The sequence below is a fragment of the Haliotis rubra genome, unplaced genomic scaffold (assembly GCF_003918875.1).
Source record: "Haliotis rubra isolate DU_JTF1 unplaced genomic scaffold, ASM391887v1 Scf48, whole genome shotgun sequence".
NCBI classification, from domain to species: Eukaryota; Metazoa; Mollusca; class Gastropoda; order Lepetellida; family Haliotidae; genus Haliotis; species Haliotis rubra.
Window position 1 is genome coordinate 2676631 of NW_025767168.1, and position 22525 is coordinate 2699155.

At 37.2% G+C, this 22525-nt stretch overlaps 2 protein-coding genes across 2 annotated transcripts; one reads left to right on the forward strand and one right to left on the reverse strand.

Moving 5' to 3' along the window:
• Nucleotides 1-31: 31 nt before the first annotated feature.
• LOC124291010 (dynein intermediate chain 2, ciliary-like) lies at nucleotides 32-18341 on the forward strand. Its single transcript, XM_046727912.1, is given in 22 exon segments — nucleotides 32-151; nucleotides 1606-1656; nucleotides 4334-4390; nucleotides 4636-4683; nucleotides 4991-5071; nucleotides 5492-5618; nucleotides 7559-7615; nucleotides 10722-10798; nucleotides 11234-11344; nucleotides 12040-12141; nucleotides 12780-12863; nucleotides 13099-13183; nucleotides 13372-13533; nucleotides 14496-14743; nucleotides 15102-15191; nucleotides 15324-15411; nucleotides 15643-15910; nucleotides 16502-16601; nucleotides 17038-17171; nucleotides 17297-17348; nucleotides 17589-17600; nucleotides 17602-18341. Coding segments are annotated over 22 exon segments (2169 nt in total). The 5' UTR covers nucleotides 32-121; the 3' UTR covers nucleotides 17707-18341.
• A 298-nt stretch (nucleotides 18342-18639) lies between these two features.
• On the reverse strand, nucleotides 18640-21323 carry LOC124291012 (fukutin-related protein-like). Its single transcript, XM_046727915.1, has 2 exons — nucleotides 21063-21323; nucleotides 18640-20282 (listed from the first exon to the last, which is right to left on the reverse strand). The coding sequence occupies exon 2, from the start codon at nucleotides 20258-20260 to the stop codon at nucleotides 18713-18715; it is 1548 nt and encodes a 515-aa protein (XP_046583871.1). The 5' UTR covers nucleotides 20261-20282; nucleotides 21063-21323; the 3' UTR covers nucleotides 18640-18712.
• Nucleotides 21324-22525: the final 1202 nt, after the last annotated feature.

Sequence of the window (22525 nt, forward strand, 5' to 3'; positions counted from 1 at the left end):
TGTGGTAACGAGTGCGCATGTGCGTTGCTATTGACCACACTCACCGCCATAGTTGTTTACATCGCAAGTTGTCTGCATTCAGAGAAGTTCACTCGAAGCAAGAACTAGCAGAACATCAACCATGCCACCCAAGGCAGCAAAGGCAAAACAGGTATATATCCCCACGCATATGTTTTTGAACACATTCATGATAATGATGTTGTTTGTCAAAGTGCGAAAAACCTTATAGAATATGATGCTGTACATGTATGCTAGTAATGCTACCATGTTTCCACCGGTTCAAGAGTGCTTTCTGGTGCATGTCATTTCGTTAATTTAACATGAACATAATACTTTTGTACTAACTATAAGATTCTAACGTTGCATTATGCCATACGGTTGACCTTACCGGCGTTCAGACGACATCGCTTGCTGTCAGGTAATTGTGCGGAGCAACTGACGCATATCATCCAGTTGGAGATCCGAAGTATGGAAGCGTATTAGGGCCAGATTATTTTAAAAAATCACTTCATCAATGTCAGGAAGAGTGTTTCATATTAAATCCAATTATGAATAATGAAGAAAAAGGTTTAAAAGTCTGAAGAAAGCGAATTTTCATAAAACTGTCAATTACTGTTATTTACTTACGGTACCTTTAGTGATTAAAAGCCAGTCCCTTGTAACAATGTCCCGATTTCAAGCGTACAGGTGGTAGCAGACCATGTTAACTTCGATACAGAAGTACGCTATTGCAACTGCTCAGATTTACCGGACGTGCAGAATTACCGGATTTGCTTGAAATTGCTTTAGTGTCAAAATGACTAATGATTATTTCATCAATAAAGTAGTTTGGCCCAACTGGTTCTTTTGCAGAGGTGTTGAATGTCAAAGAATGCAAGATTGAAACCATTTATTGGATATACAATATTGGATACCCACTGAACATTCTCTTTAACATCAACGCTTCAGTTGGCAATCGGGATAATGTGTCCTGGAACTCACTGTGTCTATCTTTATCCCTCACCTAGAATATTATAGCATATAGTCTTGTACGTGCTGGAGTTCAAATGTTTTCCTGTTGGGATTCAAGTTAGAATAAGTCACCAGTATCCTGCAGATGTTTTAAGGGGAAGAAGATAAAACCGGTCATCCACTGTGGCTTATTTATTGCATGTATTATACTGTTACAGCATGTGATGTTGCTGGAATATTGCTGAGGTTTTAAATAACAAACCAAATCATGCCTCTTTCAACAATAACTACTACAATTTGCTCATAATTAGATGGATTAATGAATCCGTGCAAAAATGCAAACATGAATGTTATGGTATTTTAAATGATTAAACAGAATTCAGTTGTAGCATGTATGAAATAGTTTGTGTTTGGTATCACTCTGGTAGTGAATAAACATAAACAAGGTGTCTGTCTTAACCAACATGTATTGAAGTTTTCTAAAAGTAAAAGAAATGACATTTAAGTTTCATGTTAATTATTACATGCTTATATGTGAAGATAAAGGAAATCATTCTCATGTTCACTGCCATTCCACAACATTGTTTTTCATGAACCATACACTTGATGTTATTTGTGTTTAATTGAGATAATCATGTGCTTCTAATGAAACAGAGCGTAGCAGGTATGGGCGACTTGTCACGGAGGAGAGCTACACGTATACGGGTAAGTGATATGCACATTGTGACATGCATCAAGATGCAGCACAGTGCATGCAAGCTCATGCTGAAATAAGTGGCTTTTGTGTTTGCAGTATGATTAAAGATGGCAAATGGCGCCCTATTTCAGAAGAAGTTGAAATGAGAGATCACTAGAATTGTTTCGTTTCTTCATTCTAGCAGTTTAAAAATCCCTTCATTACTGCATTAAAAATGCAACAAAACATACATATTGAATAAAGTTACTTTTTATCTAATGAAAATATTTCTGAAAAGAATTATTTGTTTTGTTTTGACGTGAGTCATTTACAGTTTTTTTTACTATGTTTTAATGGAACGATTTCAAAGGTGGCATGACTTAATTTAAGTAACTGATATCTGTTTTACATCTACTGAAATTGGTCACCAATTGCCATCTTCACATTGCCAGAGCACTGTGTGATGCTGGCTCAAATAAGTGAATACCCACACACTATTATTCTCTCTCTTTTCTCCCTGCTCCACTTCACTAACAGACTGGTGGAGGCACCTCTGCACCGAAGGGTAAAACAGGGGTGCGAATTGCAGGTCAGGCCGCGCCCGGCAAAATATCAACTATTAAGGTATCACCTAGTTGGTACTTGCAGTCCGTTATAGCTGATGTTACAGCTTTTAGTTGGTACAGATGGCTGTAGATGGGTGTACACTGTGTAGGTATCATGCCCCCATTTGAAAATGGGATGTATTTAAGACGCCATCTTTTAATCAACATCTTACAAAACAAAAATGTGTAATATTACAGTATCAATTTTCCTAAGATTTAGTTTGATACACAAGATACTTTGTTAATTATTGTAAAGTTTTCGTATACTTGGAGGAGATATGAACTGGTACTAAATACATTGAAACTCAATGTAATAGTTGAGTCATTAGTTTGGTTGTAATAAATTGATGATATTAGATCTTAGTCTGTTTGGAGTTATACCAGGATCATAAAGTTACATTGTTTTATAATATCTGTCAACTGATAAATGTTCAGTTTCACACGGTTGCATGTGTGCATGAATATAAGTTAGTATCATATGTAGAAGGGGATTTTAGGTCTTCAGTTCAAATGTTTACATACAGATTTTGATAGCATTTACTTTTGTTGATAAGCTGTGATGAAATACACAAGTATGTGTCATATCTGTCATGGCATACCATAATGAAATTACGCTTAGGGTGTTGCCCATCTACAGTTACCTTTACAGGTTTTGGTTTTCATTCAAAAGTACAAAATAGACATTAATTAGACTTAGAGTTGATTAAATTCTGTTTTTTTGCTTATATTTTGTTACATATGGTTGGATTGCTTTGATAGTCAAGAATACATGAGCTTATATAATGAATGTAGAAATGCATAACATGACAATCATAACAAGATATAACTACATTCTTTGATGCAAATACATATATATTCAGTTTCACTAAAACCGGTAAGAAAGTAGAAATTGTACCTCGTTTTCTAAAAACATAAACTTAAATTTTATAATTGGTTCTGACAGTTTCATTAAACTTGTTTGGGTCAGTTATCTGACCATTTTAAGTTGATACTTCTTTGCATACTGGTCCAGGGAAGTTACGATGAAAAGGGGAATTTTGTATTTTCTGCTTCTTGGATGGAGGGTAACATTGCACAAGTTTCTAAAGCTTCTTGCTGTTCAATAATGAAGGGCTGGTGTTTTTGGTCTTAAACTTTTTGAAAAAAAAAGTTAAATGTAAGAAGTGTTATGTTTCTGAAAAGTATGACTTGAAAAGAACTCATCATGAAATGAAGACACTAGCCCTTTGTATTTGCTGGTAACACTTCCAACATATTGCATTTTGATGCTTTCTCATTTCATTTCACACCTAAGAAGCTTTGTATCAATTTGAAATGCATTGTTGATACATGTGTTGAGATATAATTTTAAATGCACAAAAGGTTACTCCTATGATTTTGTAAATAGTATATATATTTCAGTTATATATAATGCCTTTGGAATATGTTATCAGTTACATTTTTTTCTTCAGTGACCATATAAATATATATAGGACTCAGATCACTGACGGGTATCTATTCCTTTGCGGATTGTCTTATTCACTTTCATACAATTGAGTTGTATGTGTTGATAATGTCATATACCTATGACATGGGGTGGTGGGATGTCCTATCCTAGTGGCCAAAACATCAACTTGTCACTCCTTGGCACCTCAGTTTTCAGGGGCATGATGGCAGTTCACAGATTGTTCAGCTTCTTTATTATTCCATATATTTGTGAATGTACAGTAAGATCTACTAAAGACAGGACTTATCTGACAGGCTTGAAAAGCTTCCACAAATCCTGTTGTGAAATCTGAGTCTTACATATATTTATTATTAAATTTGTTCCTTTGTAGTCGATTTTCAATGATTTTTTTTGCTTAACATTATTGGATTATAGATACTATCCCTATTCATCAATTGTAATGTAATTATGAAACTTTAGCAGATAATGTAATGTAATTTAAAGCCTTAAAAAGCCTCCATTTTTATTCAAGTCAGTCCTCACTTACTGATATGGGATATAATGTCAGTATCTTGTTGTGTGGTACAGGTTACACTTTTGTAAATCATTGTCTATATGTTCCATTGTGTAAGTGTTTCCATGAGAGTGTATATCATGTAATAATGTGTATTTCAGGAGGGTGATGACATGACAGATATGGGCGATGGTACTGATGCTGATGAGTGGACTCAGGTAACTCAATTAGTATTCTCATCTTCCATCTTTTGTTATTAAATTATACAAAGACAAGTCATATTTCATTCTTTGGAAAGCCAAGGCACAGATCCATAAATCCATAAAATGTCTCAGATTACAGTTTGGTAAGGACAGTGCCTGCTGCTGTTGTGTTTAATTATTCAGCTAACACTGACGTGGAATGTATGTGGGATGTGTAGTTCCATTATGCTGAGTTGACATTTGTACTTCTCTTTGAGCAGCAGCGGACCCTGGTGAAGCCAGAAGACCAGCTGGATCTGTCAGAAGTTGTAAGAAAACATTTTTGCTTCTTTAACTGTGTACATGAGTGTCAGTGTCAAACTATAAGAAAATATTCTGGCTTCTTTTATTGATACACATGTCTCATCAATGTCAGATTGAATTTATTCTACATGCATTATCAAGCTGTCTGTTTGGTTAAAAGGAAAATAAGTTAGAATGTCAACAGTTTTGTGATGCATAACATATTCCATTTGATGGTGATTATAATTTGTATGCTTATAATGATGATGTCATGTATTCATTTGGTATGGCAAAGAGATTATTTAAATTAGTGAAGATTATGCCTTCTTATAGGAACTGAAAGAAGAGTTCACCAGGATCCTGACAGCCAACAACCCTCATGCACCACAGAATATAGTGCGCTATAGCTTCAAGGTAAATATGTCCTCTGTGTCATCTGTAAGTGTGGAATACATCTTGGGAAAGCAAAAGTCGAAGAAAACCAAACCTAAAACAATACCCAATACACTCAGTATTTCCAGGATATAATACTGCATAGACATGTTATTAGACATTCTACTCAGACCCCGATAGCATGAATCATCACTGGCTTGTCTGATCCAGATTTGATTATGCATACTTCAGTGACATACATGTGTAATAATGCTTTTGCAAACTTTAAACTCTTTGAAAACACATGTATACATTCTGCAGACTCAGCGACTGAGTGCTATTGTACCCTGATATCAATGGTTGCTTACAAAATCAATCACTGGCTAGTCTGGTTTAAACTGAATTATCTACAGAATGTTAAAGAACAAACCAATCCTATTTTCAAGCATGTATTGTTTGTAGGAGAAACAGTACAAGCAGACGTCCAGTGTTGACCAGCTGGCTGTCCACTTTGCTCTGGATGGAAACATGCTACACAGAGATTCGGATGAAGCCAGACGACAGCGGGACCGTATGGGCATCCCAGAGGGTAGGTATTCTGTCAAATTGTGGTCATCGTTCAGTTGGACTGAAATGGTTCTCTGAAGTCATGATATTAATAAATCCATATATAGTTCTGTCTCCTATGCTTGCGGGTTTCCTATTCTCGCGGTAAACAAGTTTTCTGCCGATATCGCCGATGCGCGACACCATGCTCTTGTTAACCTTGCGAAGTGGTCCAAGTCTGCGAGTGATCAAAATCTTGCAATGTCATGAATATTGGTGAGTTTATACCAACTTGGACATATCATAACTTTTTCCCGCCCTTTTTGGCAGGATTGCTCTTCCATACACTCCATAACGTTACTTCCTCGTTATACCACGAGAATGGGAGAAGCTTCATTTCATTAATGGCGGATGGCTCACAAGTGGTAATTCACCTGATGGATCTAGCTGCTGATAGATGCAGGTGTTAGCTGTTAGAGGAGAGGGCCCTTCATTTAAAGACAACAAGCATTCATACGATAAGAATTGTCCGTGTTATTTTTTCAGTAGATATCTGTAAGTACCGCAAGAATGGGAAACGCCTTCCTACTTTGTTCACAATACAATATTCAGTACATAATATGGCAAGATTCTAATTTTGAAAACAAAAGCCTTTTTCCTCCAAAAATCTCTAAGATTTGCATGTGACAACAGCAATTCAACATCACACTGAATGAAAAGCAATATAAAGAAACACTAACCACAAGTGATCCCAGGTTAGAACTTGTCCCTACCAACATAATATGATGCATGTCACAGGACTTCACCCATTGAGTGAAGGGGATTGGTGATTTGGTTGATAGCATGTCATCCTTTCCTGATTGTATGGTTCTTTGCACATGTAAATTGATGGATTGCCTGGTCCAGACTTGATTCGTTACAGGCTGCAGTCACACAGGTGTCATATTGCTGAAGGTGGAATTAAAACGAAACAATCATCATATGATAAGTGGAATTGTAGAGCAGTTCCAATTCAAAGATCTTCTGTTTTCATGTCATTCTGCAGAGTTGTCTTAGTGGTACACCCTCATAATACGTGTGCTATAATAAAGACTTATAAGATGGTTGTGTGAAACCGAATCCACATGCACATGGTGAATGAAACACTGTATGAATTACATGTATTGAAACAGATAGAAGCGCTCTCATGTGTTGTATCATTATAGAATTATGCATGCATGAATATTTCTGCTTCGGTTCCTAAATATAACAGCAATTTTATGTATATGTATTGTTTGTTATCAAATAGTAAAGTTCAAACTAATGTGGAAAATATCAAGGTTTATTTATATGCTGTATTTCAAAAAGTATTAAGCATGTTGAGTGCCATGCTCCTTAAACAGCTAAGTAATCTGGGCCAATAAGTAATTATTTATAAACACCCCCTACTAAGTTAAAATCTGATAAGGACAAACTTTATATGGATGAACAACTCCTTTATTCAGGTGATGCGACATTTTGATACGGATTCTTGTATCTTTGACAAGCTTGACAACGATACAAGAATCTGTATTGAAATGTTGCATCATCTGAATTATTATAAAGGAGTTGTTCATCCATAAAGCTTCTCCTTATCTGATTAACCAACTCCTATATGTGCCACTCAAAGAAGTCTAATTAAAATCTGCACAATCTCAATAGCCACTATAATATTATTATTCCTAGATTTCACTTCCAAAAATTAACACAAACAGATTATTGTGCAATTTTGTTGTGGTTTTACATGCTGAACAATAAGAAAATATGATAAGAGTCAGAAAGACAATGTATAGTACAAAGATCAAGTATGTTTTCAAGCAACTCACCTAAAAGTGCTTGATCCTAAAATGTTCTGAGAGTGTTAAGTTGAGACATGCTCTTTGTTTGGTGATGATAAATGTAAACATGGCAATGTACTTTTGCCTAACAGCCTTTGTAAATATTTTTGTGGTAACCTTTTTCAAGCAGCAATAGAAGATGACGTACAACAGGCAGCAGCTCAGCGTGCAGGGGCTGTATCAGGTGACACTTTCACACTGCACACTTGATTAATAGATTAGAGTGCAGGATGACACTTTCGTTCTGTCACAGACACATGCACTGCACAAACTCCATCTACACACAGCACAGACTGCATGCACACACTGCACAGTTGTTCAGTTGGTTAAAGCGCAGGATGACACTTTCATTCTGTCACAAACACTGAACAAGGTATTGTGTCTTAGGCATGTCAGACGTATTGATTATTGTTTCAAATCCCAGATAATTGACCAGATGTATGATTCTTGCATTGTTAGCATCATACACATGCTGTTGAAATTCACCAACTTGGTTTAGGTCTAAGGCCAGCAACTATTCAGGTTGTCCTTGAACATGAAGCTAAATTGTTGTGATATGGTATCTGATTCTTGTATAATACTATGCTCACGACACAACTGCAGTATGACACATTTTCAGCACTGTGATAACAAGCACTGTCAAGGGTGGATTTAGAGGGATGTGTGTGTATTTGTGTAACCACCTTCAAAAGAATACATTATCACTGATAGGTAAATTTTGCCAGAATAGATTATTTGTATTTGTCTAGTTTTGTTACAATAACTTCATTTGCCACCACAATTTCACCGTAGTACTTTATTGCATATATACTAGGACAATTGTAGAAATTGTGTTAAAAGCTGTATCCAACCATGACCGTGCACTGTGATATTTATCAGTATGCAAGTTGCAATGCAAAGTAATGAAACTGATGCATTAACTGCATCCTACAATGTATCGCTGTGCATTCCTATGGGGATTCTGGGGAAGAAAAGTTCCCTGGCCAACCTTTTCACAAAGCGACTAAACATATTGTTTGGTTAGGATTGGTGACTTGGTTGAGTACATGTAATTCTACCAAGATGCTGTTCATGATATCAACCTCTGGTTTGTCGGTCAAGACTCTTGTTTACAGGCCTCCCAAAACAATCTATTTTGTAAAGAACAAACCTTATGTTACCTTGACATATACACTGATATTTCATGAATACAGTGTGCACATCTGCTGCAATATGTTATTCCTGTTTAATGTATGTGTATAATTGCATTATAAAGCTCATTATGATGCATGGTAACAGCTTTATATGAATACGTTGAGCACAGGTGCATGCTGGTATAGGATGACAATCAGACATACCTTCACTCATGCAGACACTCTACACAGTAGTTCAAACTAGTGTCTGTATAGTGGCAACATACTGCCATGTAGTTGCTTGTATTCAATATCTGTCCAGACAGATTATTCATTTCTTTGCATTTCTAGTAGATATACATGTAATTGACTGTTCAGGTAAATTGTAGACTGGGAGATGTAAAAATATCTCTGAGAAATGTAAAAATACTGTATCAACACAGTGATAGTATTTGTTTTTGAGGTCATTCCTTATATATCAGGTCATTTTAAATGTGATATTTTATTCAAGCATAGTACAAGTATAGACAAAAGATTAGACATACCTCATTGTAAGACAGTACATAGGGCTAACAGTTGAATTGAATAAGTTTAACATATTTTGTTCAAACAGAAAGGTGACTTCTGTCTTGATGGTTTATTACTTAAGGTGTATAGTCAGTCTTTCTGCAGCTCATGGATAGAGCAACCTGTTAACACTCATAAATGAGGTGTCAATCCTTCCTAGTTTGAATTGCAGAAACTGAGGAGGAACCTGAGGATATATGTGAGTTTAGCAGTGGTAGCAGAGGACCTTTTTTCATTATTTGCTGAAATTCTGCATGATATACGTTGTACAATAGTCATTTGGTGTTCACATGGATGAACCCAATACATGAGTTAGTGCCATGGTACATTAGAGGATGAGGTTCAGCAACTTCATCACAAGTACACTTTTTAGATTGAGGTAAAGGTAACTGGCCAAGTATTGTAGAAGTTGCATGGTTCAGTTTAGTAACAGTGTTGCTCAGGTCAAACCCGAGTTGTAGAGATATAAGTTGTGAGTCCAGTAATACAGTTTCACCTAGAGTTAGAGCATTAGCTGAGTCCTTTCTCAGCATCACGATTATCCAACATGCCTGTGGGCTGTGACAAGCAGTATGTTTACAGTCCAGAGATGCTGTTCTTGACTAAGATCAAGAGACAAAGTCTCTTGCATTTTTATACTTTTTGCTTTTGTTGAGCTATAGTGGGTAAAGATTTGCTGCCTAAATCACCAGTACATTTTTTTTAGTGCTAGATTATAAGCTAAGCATTAGACAAACGAAAGACTTGTGTTAAAACACTGTTCAGAGTTGACCACTTCTATGTCTATGGAGTACACAACTAAGGATTCAAGATTATGTTTTCATAAGAATTTGTGGTAAAGTAGGGATACAGAGAAAGAACAGCTGGTAGATCATGAGGATTTTGCCATTCTGTGAAGGAAAAAAATGCATATGATTTATGTTAAACTGTTTTCCTCTGAACTGGATGGGCACAAAAGGGAACAAGTATGAATAGAACAATGTTGGTTGAGAGAAATTGACATCATGGTAAACCAACTCTCAGGTGTGACCTGATTAACTACATTATATGGAGTGATGTCTCAATACATTGAACAGGTCTATGTAATATAAGTGTAAAGGCCCATACCTGATGGGGCACGACAATAGATTTAGATCTATTTCATGCCTTTAATTTAACAGAGCAGCATAGTAACTGTTATTGCTTGTAAAATAAGTTGTCCAGCTACACTAATTCAGGCTGCTGAATAGACATAGCCACACACAAGCTTCATGTGTGATCTCTAACATCACTGCAATAGTAATAAAATCGATACAGTTGATGTCAGGTTACCTCATTTGTGATGGTAATTTGTCTCCATTTTGTAAAAATACATTTCCATATCAATGATCAAAGCTTCAGGCCCATATTATTAACTGGATTAAATTCAGTCATTAATTTTCCTTTTTGTTTTCAAAGCAAATGTATTACCTGAACTAAAGCACAGTTTTCTTCACAGGTTGAAGGACAAGATATGAAGATGAATGTATTTATTTCATATGAAAAGATTTTTCTGCTCACTATATAACATAGCACATCTGTCTGGTGGTGACTATGAAAACACACTAATCTATTTTTCTTTCTTGTGCCCAGCTGCCAGTGAACAGGCTGTCAGCGAGGGAGGGGATGCTGCCCAGGCTGCAGAGGGGGAGGGAGAGGATGATCACAAGGTAAGTGAACTCACTAGTTGGATTTGTTGATGGCTGCACAGATTTCATGTCAGGCTGAGGTCAGGTCTTTTGTGAACCTTCAAAAGATTTCATGGAGTTATTTAAGTAACTTTGCAAAGTCATATCAGTAAGTAGACATCATATACTGTCTAAGAAGTTGGATAGTAAATGAGCCTGTGTTTGTTATTGTTTGCTGTTTGTAATGTTTTGGAAAGACACATTTACCGGTATTACGAAGAGTCAGTTGGTCTTACTGTCTTATTGTCAGAGTTTCCTTTATTATGAACTGAAAACAAGGAACGGTATTATTTAGGCTAAATGGTATTCATGTTTCCAATGAACATGACATTGAGTTTGTTTTGATGCTGTACTGTAAGACCTTCAATTTCATGTCTAGTAAACCCAAATGACAAACCAGGCCTATCCATCTTTCAGGCTAAGGATGAAGGTGCAGAGGAGGCAGCGACATCTGGTGGAGATAAGAAGCTGACCAATCAGTTTAACTACAGTGAGCGTGCTTCCCAAACCTACAACAACCCATACAGGGTGAGTGCAACACAATGAACCTCCTGGGATGTGTATAATTATAATGTAAAATGTCTCATGTTAACATCCATGGATTGTTCTGTTGTTTAGAGTGAATGATAATGTACTGTTTAGTACTATTTTAGATGAGACTGATGGCTGCTGCTGCAAAGTATATGATACTGAAAGAAGTAAAACATACTTTCACAGGAATTTACTGTGAGTCCTGTATTTGAGGGTCCCTGGGACTGATACTCCTCATTTTCAGGGGTCCTGGACTACAAAATGGCCGTCCCAGACACTTAAATATTATTATTAATACTATGTTGTAATATTGTTGTAATTCAGTTACTGTTATTGTATTGTGTATCATGTTCATCACATTGTTACAGTAATTAAATTGCAAATGATACCTGCCTAGATGCAGACTCAGTGATAACTTATTGTTACTTGATCAAATTTTTTACAAAAAGTATTTGGAATTTTTCTGCGTCCCTGTGGACGTACTAATCAATTTCGTTTCGTCCACTGTCCATTTTTATGCGTATAAGACGTATGAATTTGCGTCCCGTAAATCCCTGCTTTCATGACCACACAGTGATTCCAAGGTAGAATAGATTTCTAGTAGTTCTTGCGTTGTTGGCATTTTGACTGCCTAGTTTTGACTGTTAATCAGTTGAAAGTGTTGTTTGATGTGATGTGTGTCGGTGATGCAGGAACGAGGAACAGCAACTGAGCCCCCACCGCGTGTCACCTTCTCCTCCAACGTGACACAGTGGGAGATATATGATGCCTACCAGGAGGACTTTGAGAAACAGGTGAGCATCAGGGAACTATGCCACAGTAATTATTCAACCTGACAACTGTCTCACCTCAGGCACCTCCCTGTGTGAAGATTTGTCAGGTGTACAGTGAGTAAACTTTGACTGATGGAGTTAACTGGAGGATGCATGGGTTCATGTTCTAACCAGATATCAGCTAATGTAATTATTTACTACCTCCGATTGGACAATTTCAGTCTGAGTGAAAACAAACCGGCATAGAACACAAAGACAATACTTGATAGTACTCCCCTTTGAATATAGATGCTTTTGGTCTCAGAGAGGACAGGTTTAAGAAATTATCAATATAATAGCATAGTCAGGATAAGTATAACATATCAATTTTACTAAAAAAAGTACATTTTTTTAAATTCAGAACTCTGGGGTCATATGAATTTTCAAAATATGAATACCAGATATCCTTGTGTGAATGGTTCTCTCACTCATGGGGAAAATCTAGAATCTAGAGGATTGACTGATTAGAAGTTCTTACCAGATGTATGGAAGTGTCCTAAGGGATGATTTGTATCTGAGATACAGATCTGATTTTACAGAGACCATACTGTTAACATCAGTCCATGCCTGATATGTCAGAAAAAGTATTCAAGGTATTCTCACTTATACTATGCTCACAGGAGAAGAACAAAGAGAAGAAGGTTGTGCCTGGGAGAAAGGAGGAGGAGAAGACAAGAAAGAAACTTACCATTACAGAAACCCAGGTTAGTGAACATTTCAGCAAGTGAATGTCAAGAAAGTGTATGAAAAACCTTGATTACACATTTTTTCTGTTTGTTGAAAGTGTGTGTTTATAGTAAAATGTTCCCAATAATTTTTCCCCCATGATATACACCTTTTAAATGTTTTTCCTTTTGATATTTATACAAGCATCTTTGTTGATGCTAACAGGTTAACATGTCACAAATGATAATTGAAAGTAATACTTCTCTTTGTCAGAGTGATGACATTTCACGGGTGGCACGTGCTGCAAAGATTGTAGAGAGAATGGTCAACCAGAATACCTACGATGACATAGCTCAAGGTAATGTAAACCATTTATGCATGTCAACTGGAACTGTGTTTGGGGAAAGCGTTTTTCCAAATTCCAAAGAATAACCCTCATCACACTCTGTATTGAAAATTAGTTTGGTTAATGTAGAGAGAGTCCTAATCAAATGTATGGAGATCAAGGTTCAGGATAACAGTTCTCATGTCGTTGTGCTGTTACAGATTTCAAATACTTCGATGACACGTCAGATGAGTACCGAGAACAGGAGGGTACTCTGCTCCCACTGTGGAAGTTCTCTCATGAGAAAGCCAAAAAGCTGGCCGTCACATCTGTCTGCTGGAACCCCAAGTACAAGGACTTGTTTGCTGCTTCCTATGGATCATGTAAGTGTATCATGAAAATTGTTTTGGAATATGAAATAAGACCACCATAGAGCTCTGTTCAGCAGGGTGTTGTCAATAGTTTTTAAGTTCTGAAAGAATCCTTTTAACAGCAGATCTGGTCTGATCAATCTTGAGATAACTGTGGCCAAGAACCCTATTTATTACCCACGTGGTCAACGTATGGGTAGTTGCATACTCATCTTGTACGTCACACGAGTGTCGTATTGCATTGACCTGTGTTGTAACGACTTGACCTGAGATTCTAACGATTTGATTGGATAACCGATGACCTCTCAATTAGGTCACGTTGTGACAGAACTACTTTTTCATTCATAACAAACACGTGAATTCATTCATTCTACAATTTATATGCATTGTGGGAATGTAAACATTGCGGATGTTGCCGTATCGCTGTTTAATTGTGAGTCAAACTGAGACATTATATGTGTCAAAAAACATAAACGCAAAGTTTCAGCCAGTTATGTTAGCCGAGTGAAGCAACTGCAAACTAAGAAACAGGGTGCTACGGAGTAGTTTATGTAGGAGGCTGTACGAGGCGATCACAACCGACATGCATCGTGACGTCGGTTACCAAGGGGGCAGATGAGCAAGGTGTAAGTGACGTGATTACAGTGTGACGTCTTGCAAAAAGTGTACTACACAACAACATTCTTCCACAACCTCTTTATGAAACCGGTTTCGGTTTGAAACCATAAAAATAACAAAAATACGCTATTTTGTCAATTTAATGCATGTAAGACGTGGGTAATAAATAAATACCACACTCAGTCTTATAACATGCGAATTATACGAAACTTTCGCTCGGTCAGATACCATAGGAAGGACACTCGTTTCGTATAATTCATATGTAATGAGACCTCGTGTAGTATTCTCTATTTACTCACCTCATGATATCCTGGTTCTGATCTCTTGATTTTGACATTGGCTTCTAATACATGCAGATGACTTCATGAAGCAGGGCAATGGCATGATCCTGTTTTCTTCCCTGAAGAACCCATCATACCCTGAGACTGTGTTTGAGACAGACAGTGGGGTGATGTGTCTCGATGTACACCCAGAACACCCCTACCAGGTGGCTGCTGGATTCTATGATGGTAGCGTGGCGGTCTTCAATGTAGTAGAGAAAAAAGATGGCCCAGTACATAGATGCACAGCAAAGAATGGCAAACACACAGACCCAGTGTGGCAGGTTGGTACCAGGAGATGTATGGAAGATTGTAAAGCTCTGACCTGAACTATGTTGTAGCTTCTGTTTCATTACAACAATGTGCGCTTTTCAGCAATTTTGTATCCTTAGGTAGACACTCGATTCACTATTGCATCTACCACACTTTTTAGTAAATTTTTCCAAATTATCTCAATCAGAAAGGTTTCTGTGGTACAAAAGACATCAACCATTTTAGATGACATCATACTTTCTCTGATGAAATTATATGGTGACATTAATTTGTGAGTGACAGCTTCAAGGATTAAGGGTATATAATTAATTGACTGAGGAATAGTGTTACAGACATGACATCTGTAGTGACACTGTGTGATGATTTCAGGTGCGCTGGCAGAAGGATGACACTGACAACAACATGAACTTCTACTCCATATCATCAGACGGAAGAATTGTACACTGGACTATAGTGAAGGTAATGTGTCTGATGCTCAGTAACTTTGTCAGAACTCTATTAAAATCAGTTCTATAATGATCATATTGATAAAACCATACTGGTTTCTGTAGTTCCTGCTGTGTTTGTACACTGTAGTGCTCTGTGTTTTAGAATGAGATGGTGTATCAAGATGTCATCACTCTCACCCTCCCAGAGGACCCTGCAGAGGGGCCAGATGGTATCAAGGTGCCCACTGTGGGTAGGTAACATTAGAAAGATGTGACATGCCGCAGCATGTATCAAAGAATATGCACACAGTATACATAGTATACATAGTACATGTGTGAGCTTAGAGTTGAGGTTTAATTACAGCTATCTGAAAATGTTCATTCCTGTAATATTTTGAAAATGTGTGCATCAGACAAGTACAAAGTAATTCTGTTTTCAATCAACATTACTACTTCTAATTGCATAACTATTGTGTGTTCAGGTTGTGGCACAGCATTTGACTTCCACAAGCAGAAGAACTACCTGTTCCTAGTGGGCACAGAGGAGGGCAAGGTCCATGTGTGTTCCAAAGCCTACACCAGCCACTTCATCGACTCCATCGATGCCCACAACATGGCTGTGTACAAGGTGTCATGGAACCACTACCACCCAAAGATCTACGTCACATGTAGTGCCGACTGGAATGTGAAGATCTGGGAGATGGGTGGCAAGGTAGACAAGAACGCTGATGGTTCCGAAGTCGCTTCTAGGTATGTCAGTGATACTCACAAGAAATAACTTACTTTGATCTGATATTTTTTTAAGTATGTTTGAAAAGTTTGCAGTGCAGTTAGTGAGTGATTGAGTGGTGTTTATAAAGCCTGTTAAGCAGAATGTCAGAAATAGCATGACAATACGACACAGAAATGGTCTCAATACAATGTTCACATGAAGGGAATCACAACATGATGTGGGATCATTTTTACCACTAGACCAGTACTTTTAAATGCCAGTGTCAGGTCAATATGATTACCAGTACCCTGTGATTTTTGTGAATACATGTACTGAGATGCATAGAGATGACATTCAGTTTCATCATATGTGATTTCACAGATTGTTATTTTTCCTATCATCCACTGATGTCCATGCATCTTGTTGACAGGCAGACCACGCATATCAGGAATACTGCTGACTGGCATAAAACAAACTTACATGTAGTTATGTAACACCTGATTGCAGTGTTTTCTAAATAATGCAATATAAGACTTCAGACATCCATTTTAGGGTACATGTTTAAACACATACAGTCATGTCATGACAATTATATGATATGGAATTGGTAGATCTGACTTGTATTTCAGGAAACCATTGTTCTCCTTCGATCTGAACAACTCTGTCGGTGATGTTGCATGGGCACCGTACTCCTCAACGGTGTTTGCTGCTGTCACAGCTGATGGGAAGGTACAGCACAAACTTACTTAATCTCTGGGCTTTGAGTCATCACTTTTGAACTTTCTACAGCAATTCTTAAAGTCAAGAATTCTTTTAATTTTCTACAGTAATTCTGCAGATTTCTGAAGAACATCCCTTAGTTACCAGTATATGTAGCTCTTAAAAGGTTGCTTTACCTCAGTATTTCAGATATGGACAGTTTGAATTGTTCAATTATTTACAATTATCACCACATAATCTATTACTGATACTATGTATCAAGAATGTCTAAGTATCATATTGATCAACATTTTACATATCCAAATACGTATAAATATTTACAAAGATTCACAACCAATGGTGCCTTCCTTTTAATGTATATTCACCATGCCTCAATAATCTCAGTGAATGTACGATTATGAGCATGGTTCTCGTCTATAGATTATATAGACTGACTTTGTTTCAGGTGTATGTGTATGATCTGAATGTAAACAAGTACGAGCCACTGTGTGAGCAGATGGTTGCCCAGAAGAAGAAGACGAAGCTGACACATATAGAATTCAACCCAGTGTATCCTATCTTAATTGTTGGAGATGACAGGTCAGTCATTTGAACTAACCTCATTGCTTATAATAGCATTCACAGAGAAATTTCCAAATATGAAGATTTCCTTGTTTATTGACTGTTTGTGTAACCATTCTAATTGTCAATATGTCTTGTTGCAGGGGAAATGTCACGAGTCTAAAATTGTCACCAAACTTGAAGAAGATGCCAAAGGTATGTCTTTAGTATGCTCCTGAATGATGTTGGATTATTTTCCGAGTTGTCAAAGAGAGTTCATTCAACATAAGCATGGGCATTACGTTGAATATTTTTGAGTGAAGTCTAATTTTGGTGCCCTCTTAGCTGATGTTGCTGGATTTCTACTCAGACAAGAGTAAGGCCTACTTACTCAGCCATGAATCTTGTGATACTGTTGGGTGGTGCACATTTCTTATGCATCTTTGTGTGTTTCAGGAGAAGAAGGGGGGCTCCCCCAATGGATGCTGCTCAGAGGACACAATTTGAAATCGCAAAGCTGGATAAGATATTATCTATGGTGCGAGAACCTACTGAACCCAGTGTCACAAATTAAACAATAACCAGTGACTGTCAGGAGGAGATCAGTATTACATACATGGATAAACCATTATGATACAGGGCCTGTCTGGAAGTGCTCATCTACCATCAGGACGCCTGTGAGGATTACAGAGTACTGGACTTCCTATTACTTCCCCGAACGGAATCATTCAGTGTGCATGGTTTAAGAAATGTTATTTATTTAACGTAAAAGCTACAAAGATTCATACATTTAAGGAAATAACATTTTAAATATCTTAAAGATGTTTAAATTAATTGGTTCAAGTATCTATTATAAGAAAAAATGTTATTGAAGTGTATATATGTGAACTCGTAACAACTTAATCCCACAGTTTGAATGATAGTTCAGTTTATATAAAAGCAGCTATTGGGTCAGAAGATTGGATCTTTGTCAGAGAGACCACAACTTGTATGTCCGTCCATATCTATGTCCTTATTTCTATGGTGCTGGATTGACCAGCATTCGCCATTTGTTAACGTATCACTGCTGATGACTGTATTTCAAGCGTATATCTAACTGTGATATGGTCATGTTTTCAACTTTGTTTGAATTATACATATGTATTGTATTTTATTTAAAATTGAGTTTAAACTTGTTAAGACAAATGCTGAATAAATAATTAATAATAATGCTATTTCTTTGTCATATTATGAAGCAAAGAAAGATAGGCTGGATGTCCAAATGAAACATGCCTGTATACTGTTAAAGTATAATGAAACCATAGTTCCTAAATTATGTGGTTGTTAGCTGTAATCAAGATTGGTTGGCTACAACTATTGTTGTGTTGTTACATAACTCCCAGCCCACCACTTCACTAATTCATAATTTATATTCATGAAATTACTATTATTTTTATGAGAAAAACCTTTTTCTCTTTTTGAAGTTATGATGAATCTCATCAATCTTTTCCCAGGAAGGCAGAATCTATGACAAACACATAAAACTTTATTTGATAATGCTGATGAATATAGTAAAGTAAATTACAGTAAAAAGAGTAGAATCATACTGGGTCTTGGGAATTTGGATATTTGGGATTCTCGACTACGCCTGGTCCAAATTTAAATTCAAGAAAGCCCTTCACATTATTTGGAGCCTTGGCTTCCAAACCAGCAAACTTGATGGTAGATAAGGGTTGTAGGAAATGTTCCGGAAATTCAGTATCTTGTCTGTGAGATTTTAACCAAGTGTATTTAGTCATTGTCCCATTCCTAGAATGAAATGGAAAAATATCCACATGGAGTCTGTTCGTCTCACTATATTGTACTCTATAAAAGTCCCCTTCTATGGCTTTCTCCCACACAAACCCACTCTCATCAACATAAGATCCTTGCATACACTGTCGAAGATAATCACATTTGTTTAAGTCTTCCCTATAAATACCTACATCCACATCATAATCCCATGGAATGATGTCACCAATTCGAGCAGCTCCGAGCAAACTACCCCCTTCCAGCCAAAACCTGGCTTCACAAGACTCAAGTATACTGAACACATGTTTGGCCGTTTCCCGTAGAGCTCGAAGACAGCATGGAGGAGTCCAGCGATTCTCATACAGATATTCTGGCATATCATTGATGACTGTGTCAAAGCATCTAGTTGTGTCTTTAGTACAGCCATACCACTGTCTGCGTCCGCTGTCTTGAATAACCAATTTAAAACCTAGTTGTCGGTACATATATTCTTGTCGATCCTGGCGATTCCGTTTGTGTTGCCAGCGGTTACGAGGGTCAGTCTGGTACAAGTTGGTCAGGGTTGTTAGGTTGTCCGTGTTAACAACTGCTGCTGTCCACTGTTTAATTGCCCCTTGTATGTACAAGGACAAAGGCAAAGGACGTATATATGGCTGAGAAAGCTGAAAGTAACTGTCAGTCTTCATAAACACTGCATGATCCCCAAGAACATTGTTACATGCTTCGTCCGAGGGTTTGGGAAGCACATATTCTAGTGTCCATGTTTTGAAGTTCACCATAACTGGACTGCAGAATGTTTGGGAATTCTTAAATGGAATTGCTATGATTTTGGCAGAATGATTTTTAAGAATTTTCACCAGTTGATTGAATATTGTCACATCTGTTATAGATGTCGAGTCAGGCACAATCATCACATACTTTGTTTTGATGAAAGATTCTGGTCTTGAGGAGGACATATTATGCCAGATATTACCAGAAAGAGAAACAAACTGGAATCTCTCTTTCACAATAGCTCCCGTCTGTAAGGGAGGGTATGGATTCTTATCCCCAATAACTACAACATTAATTTGGTTGAAGGTTTTCTGTATATTTACAATTGAATTTACAAGGTCATTCTCAAATTCCTCGTATTCCCTGATGATGACAGTGACGTCAGATTCAGCTGACGGATGAACTTGACTGATGCTCAGCTGTTCATTATGAAATGGACGTAGGGTAGTCCTCTTGACTCTGGTGCTGGTGTCTGTCTGTGTGTGCTGTATGAATGCCAGATACACAAGTATCACCAGGTTCACCATCAGTGCAGCCACCAGGTATGATCGACAACGATTCACACGGCACGCCATTTTCAGTTTCATGGTATACCTACTGATCTGTCAACTGAAAAAGAATGAAATTAATTGTCATTCTATCATCTAAGGACAGAATATCTGTATTTGCTGAATCACAGAATCTTTCTGAAAATGTCAGAACTAATTGGAGGGCAAAAATAAATTGAGCATTGTGTTAGTTGCACAAGATCTTTTTTAAAATCTAATTGGAAAACATTTTTTTCACAAGACCACTGAAAACAGTAAGGAGAAGGCCAAGATGTGAGAGGCTGATTTATTCATGATGTTTTTCCATTTTAATGCTTATGAATTACAATCCAAATTAGCAAATAGCCTGAGGTTTGCAATGCCCAGATAGTTTTCCTACAATTTGATATGAGATGAGATGATATTGTATATTAACCCAGATCTGTTCATATCCGTCAGTACAGAGCTGATGCTGTAATTACAAGTAGTTCAGTTACATCATGCCATGTCAGAAAGATCTTTGGAGAGATTTTAGAAGCTGTAGTAACACCAAAGACTTGCTTGATAAGGTAACAGCATCACTACTGAAACACCACATCAAAAGAAAAACACAATCTGAATTGCACTGATCAACCTTTTCTTTCAGGCTGCTTTTGATGAAGCATGAGCTATAAATGTCAGTTTTAGTATTTTACACTCATCTAGCAACTTCTGAAATCTGTGCATATAAAACAATGATATCTTCATTTCGATAAATTTGTTTCATCCAAATTCTCTATAACGCATGGTTCAACGCACCACCAACATCTAAAGGAAATGTGGAAACGTGTATTAGGCCTGCATGCGTGTACACGAACATTACCGTAACATTACTCTGAAGGATTTTACAACAACTTCATCTATTTTCCGAGGTTCAAGGCTGGCAGTCATGTTTGCGATCCAACCGCTTCGTTGGTATACATCAACACATTGTCAATTCTCAAATGTTCAGATGGGGACAGTTTGCACACGACAACGTAAGGCAGATGTTGAAGCAACCGGGAATAGAAACAGTACACATGAAACATTCGTAGCTGGACAACTTGTTATGACGACAAAGGTATTGGTTGTACTTATATATTGGCAAAACAATTCCTACAAGTATTGGCCAATGGATTCATGTTAACTTAAATCTTCGCACAGGGGTTCGAATCGGGGAACTATTTTTTAAGTCAAATGGGCCGAAGGACAAAAGGGCCGTGAAGTGCCAAGTCAAAAGGGCCGATGGAAAAAGTCAAAAGGACCGAGGTGAAAGTCAAATGGGCCGTGACAATAAGTCAAAAGGGCCTTATACCTAGTCATAAGGGCCGAACAGAAAAAAAAGTTTAGAAAGGTTTTACATTATTTATTGACACATATAGCATTGAAACATAATATCATCATAACATTAATAAAATGGTAATGGCATGGTAATAGCCAAGCATGTAGCCAAGTTTTCATGTAATGGCAATACATATAGTTCATAATATGCTTAATTAACACAACTTCACATAATTAACAAAAATAAATATAATGGTAATTTACACTAGTTCATTCGTTCATAATGTACACAAGTTCATAATTTACACACTGTTCACTCGTTCATAATTCACACACGTTCATTCAAACACACTTGGGGCATATACTGTGGAACACATTGTCAGAAGCGCAGTTGGACTGAGCTGTCCCTCTTTGTACAGCCACCAAGCAGCAAAGATTTCAGACTGGTCAGCAGATGCCGACTTCTTCACAAATCTTGGGAGTTTTCCATCGCCCTCATCTTCAACTGACGGAAGACCGGTCTGATGTGTGCCGATGGAAGAAACGCCAAAGCCATCAGCTTTCTGATGAATTTGTGAACTGCGTTGTTCTCGCGATACGCTCTCTAGAAAACTTACAACAACAACAAAAACAAACATCCCATACGGATTAGTCATGACACTGAGTCAAGGCACTTCACAATGAAAACATTTGAGTCTCGTGCATATTCAAATTCCATTAAAAATAACAACAAACTAAACACTATTTTACTATTTAATTTATTAAATTTTTATTTCCCTAGGGCCCTTTTTTCGCCCTTTTTGACTTCTCATTTCGGCCCATTTGACTTTTAACCTCGGCCCTTTTGTCCTTCGGTCCTTTTGACTACAACCCTTCGAATCACTGTTTGGATTTTATGTAATGAGTGTAGCGGTAGGATTTTCTTAAAAATTCATTTCTTCTCCGATCTCGTTCAAATTTGAAATAAAGGTTAATCATAACATATAAAAACACTATACGACTGCAAAAGTCTAGATTTTTATTTTA